The sequence below is a fragment of the Aspergillus viridinutans genome, assembly GCF_018404265.1.
Source record: "Aspergillus viridinutans IFM 47045 DNA, scaffold_7, whole genome shotgun sequence".
In the NCBI taxonomy this organism is placed as follows: domain Eukaryota; kingdom Fungi; phylum Ascomycota; class Eurotiomycetes; order Eurotiales; family Aspergillaceae; genus Aspergillus; species Aspergillus viridinutans.
In genome coordinates this window covers 1,523,742-1,526,970 of record NW_025091223.1, presented here as the reverse complement: position 1 = coordinate 1,526,970, position 3,229 = coordinate 1,523,742, and the positions used below count along the sequence as shown (strand labels likewise).

Here is a 3,229-nt window from a genome sequence, read left to right as displayed (position 1 = left end):
ATATAATCTCACTTAGTAGATAGCTCCTTCCACTATATAATAGTAAACATAGATTTACATACATAATGAATTAACGAAATATCTTCATATTCTGAACCTCTCTCTGCTCATTCTACACACAAGTCATATCAAGTCACAGAACGTCTCACTCCTCTGCTACATACAAACATATATATATCTACTGTATCATTCCATCATGTCATTCAATAAAATCCTGGCAAAAAAGGCTGTCCGCACCATTGTTAAAGATGGGGTGACAATTACCCTCTCCGTTGCGACCCGTACAACAGAGTGGAATCGTCCAGACGCTGTCGTCGCGCCCATTGGCGATTCCCTCGCTTGATCAGTTGCCAAGTGGGATGGCCCCGTCCCTCCTGGTACTAAAGAAATTTGTGCAAGGTTAGTATCATACACTACGCCAACTTTCATAATAAATATTTAAATGAGAGATATAGGGAAGCTCAACACCCAATTGACGAACCACGCAAGCACCTCACCGTGGTTTGCTTTGATGGAGAAGGCAAGGGAAAGTCGCAGCATGTCCCGTTCGTGGAAGAGTCAAAGTAGCAATTTGCTAGAGTAGGATGCCATTCAACATGTTACGATGGAGTGAATAGTTTGTCTTGCTTTGGATAAGGGACGCGTACAGAATGAAAATTATATAATCACATTTCCTCCCTATCCTCCTTAAACCACTCATGCTCTAACAACTCCCTGGCCGTCGGCCTGTCCCTCCAGTCCATCTTCATGATCCCCATAATGAACTCTTTATCTTTCTTACAAACCTCTTTCTCTGTTATCATAGAAAACGGTGTAGTGTCTGATTTAGGAATCTCCTGCATAACCCACATTATGGCGCGCACAGTCTCAGGGCTCGCAATTTCTTCATACTTGCCGGGCCACGGGCCAAAGTATCGGAATTGTTGTTTCAAAACCTCTAGGCTATACTCTTCATGGCCATAGGGTACGGTGGTGGGGTCGAGCAAGTTGAAATCGCCACCGTAGATCAGGCTTATAAGCTGCAAGCGGGATCAGTACTTTTTCGTTTATTTGAATAGGGATGAGAAGCTTACCACGGCTCCAAATGACCAAATGTCGGTTGGAGAGCCCCAAGGCGTTTCCATAATCATTTCCGGACTGCGCCACATAGGCGCTCCCAGTGGAGTACCTGATTTTGCCCATTTCGAATCAATAAGACATGTGCCACCAAGATCCCCAAGCTGGACATCTGAAAATCGCACATCGTTCTCTACACCTCTGTCTTTGTAATTTACAAAAACATTATCTGGTTTAACATCTATAGATCTGTTGTCAATGAGGTCTCTAGAAGGGCAACCAAAGTATATTGTAGATTTACCTGCATGTACATAACCGCCCTCGTGAAGAACATTTAGCGCTTCAAGTACACATCTTGAGACGTGCTTAAGCTCTTTTCGGTTCAGTGGCCTTTTTTTTGTTGCTTGAAGTAGATCATCCTCAAGGTGTTTCAAGACAATAGTAGCTGGCTCAGGTGGATCTTCAATTTCATCAAGTAAGGGCCGTAAGCAAGGAGTGCTGTCCTGAAAGCGTTTGAGAACATCTCGTTCATTCTTCACACGTGGATGGTCCTGAACGCCCTTAATGATGACAGTCTCTTTGGCTAGATTGCTAAGAAATAAATGAGGATATCTTCGCAATAACCTGACCTGGATTTTTGTGCACTTACTTTGCGAGCCAAACGGTGTCGTGGAGTTGTTTTGCGATCGTGTATTTCCCTAACTTGCCTCGAAGAACCTGTCCGATTCGAAAAAGTGAGGACGACATCATCTGTAACGCGTAGGGCGAAGCCTATCTCAGTTATATGGAAACTGGATTCGAAAACTTCTGTACTATGAAAAAGCTAGGTGTCTTTCTGCGCTGATTTCATTATTTCCTGTGGTCGTCGAGGCTGGATATCGGTTGATGTTGGTTTGGCCTTTGGCGAAGAGCTAACTAAGTACGAAGTAGTTAGTTAACAATAGTTAGATGACTCAGCAACGTAGACGGCAGTGTGTCGGGTGAGGGAGAACGGGAGGAGAGAAAAGAAAAAGGAGGTGAAAGTGCGTCGTCGTTCGAGGGAGAAGGTTGGGATTATATAGATAGAGCGGACGAGTCGAGGCGGCAGGAGACGGGCAAAAGCAGCAGGAGACGGCGCGATCCCCAAAGGGGCAGACACCATACCGCAACGAGCAGGGGGATGCCCACAGGCGGCAGGCGGTGATGACCGGCAGACTGTCGGTTCAATGGGGGCCATTTCCGGCGCCCTGCTAACCGTCATATACCAAGTTTTTTTTCCCTTTATCCCTCTAGCGAAGCGAAGACACTTTTTGAGTTCACTGATATAGGTAAGAACGAATGTGGGCAAGTACAGTGGGAAAACAAAAATAGTAGCACTTGGAATATCTGTAGAACCTTATAATTACCTTCATTGCCATGGTAGATTTAATACAGAATTACTGTAAGAGGATGCTGAAGTAGAATGTTGACTCCTACCTTCCTCTTATTCCTCCAACAACTTCCATCCAGTTGTTTGGAGTATATTAATTATGTAATATCATAATATGATTATTTAAAACCCTTCAATGGACAATATCAGCCTTGATTTTTCTCAGTTCTCGAAGAGACAAAGTCGACTATACTAAACAAGCGTGGACTTGAGCAGGAGACTAGAACACCAGCTACAATAGTTACCCATGGTGTGTAAGAATGCAAAGGTATACTCCACTAAAAATACTGACATGGGTGTGAATGGATTAATTATGGATCATTGTTATAAAGCTGACGGTGGATCTTGGAATATTGAACTTGGAGAGATGCCCGGGTCCAATGTTTAAAGTGTTTCAAAAAGCGTTTCTCAACATCCAGCTAGGGCAGATAGAGCTGGCCTCTTAGTTCGCCCAGTAGCTGGTTCTCCGCAGGTGAATAGGATCGCCGCTTGCGGCAATTGCCGCGCTTTATAGGTCGCGACTCCTGTTGCTTCTGTGAATCAGGATCAGAGCGTGGTGGCTGAGCAGAGGGCAGCTCCAGTAGCAACGGAGATAGTGGATGATGAACAGCATATGGAAGAAATGTGAGATAAAATGCATGCTAGTGGCCATAAGATTGAATATAGATAAGACCCTGACCTAAAATCTCCTGTGTCTCCCCTGGACTGGTAAGAAAGTTAACTTCAGATAGGGTTTGAAATAGACCTATGCAGCCTCTTGCGAGA

The 3,229-nt window shown here is 44.5% G+C and overlaps 1 protein-coding gene across 1 annotated transcript; it reads right to left on the bottom strand.

Annotated features, from left to right (window-relative positions):
- Window positions 1-665: 665 nt before the first annotated feature.
- Aspvir_008976 (putative serine/threonine protein kinase) lies at window positions 666-1,124 on the bottom strand (the record flags this gene model as incomplete). Its single annotated transcript, XM_043272129.1, has 2 exons — window positions 666-1,019; window positions 1,074-1,124. 2 exons carry the CDS (start codon window positions 1,122-1,124, stop codon window positions 666-668), a joined length of 405 nt encoding a protein of 134 aa, XP_043128064.1.
- Window positions 1,125-3,229: the final 2,105 nt, after the last annotated feature.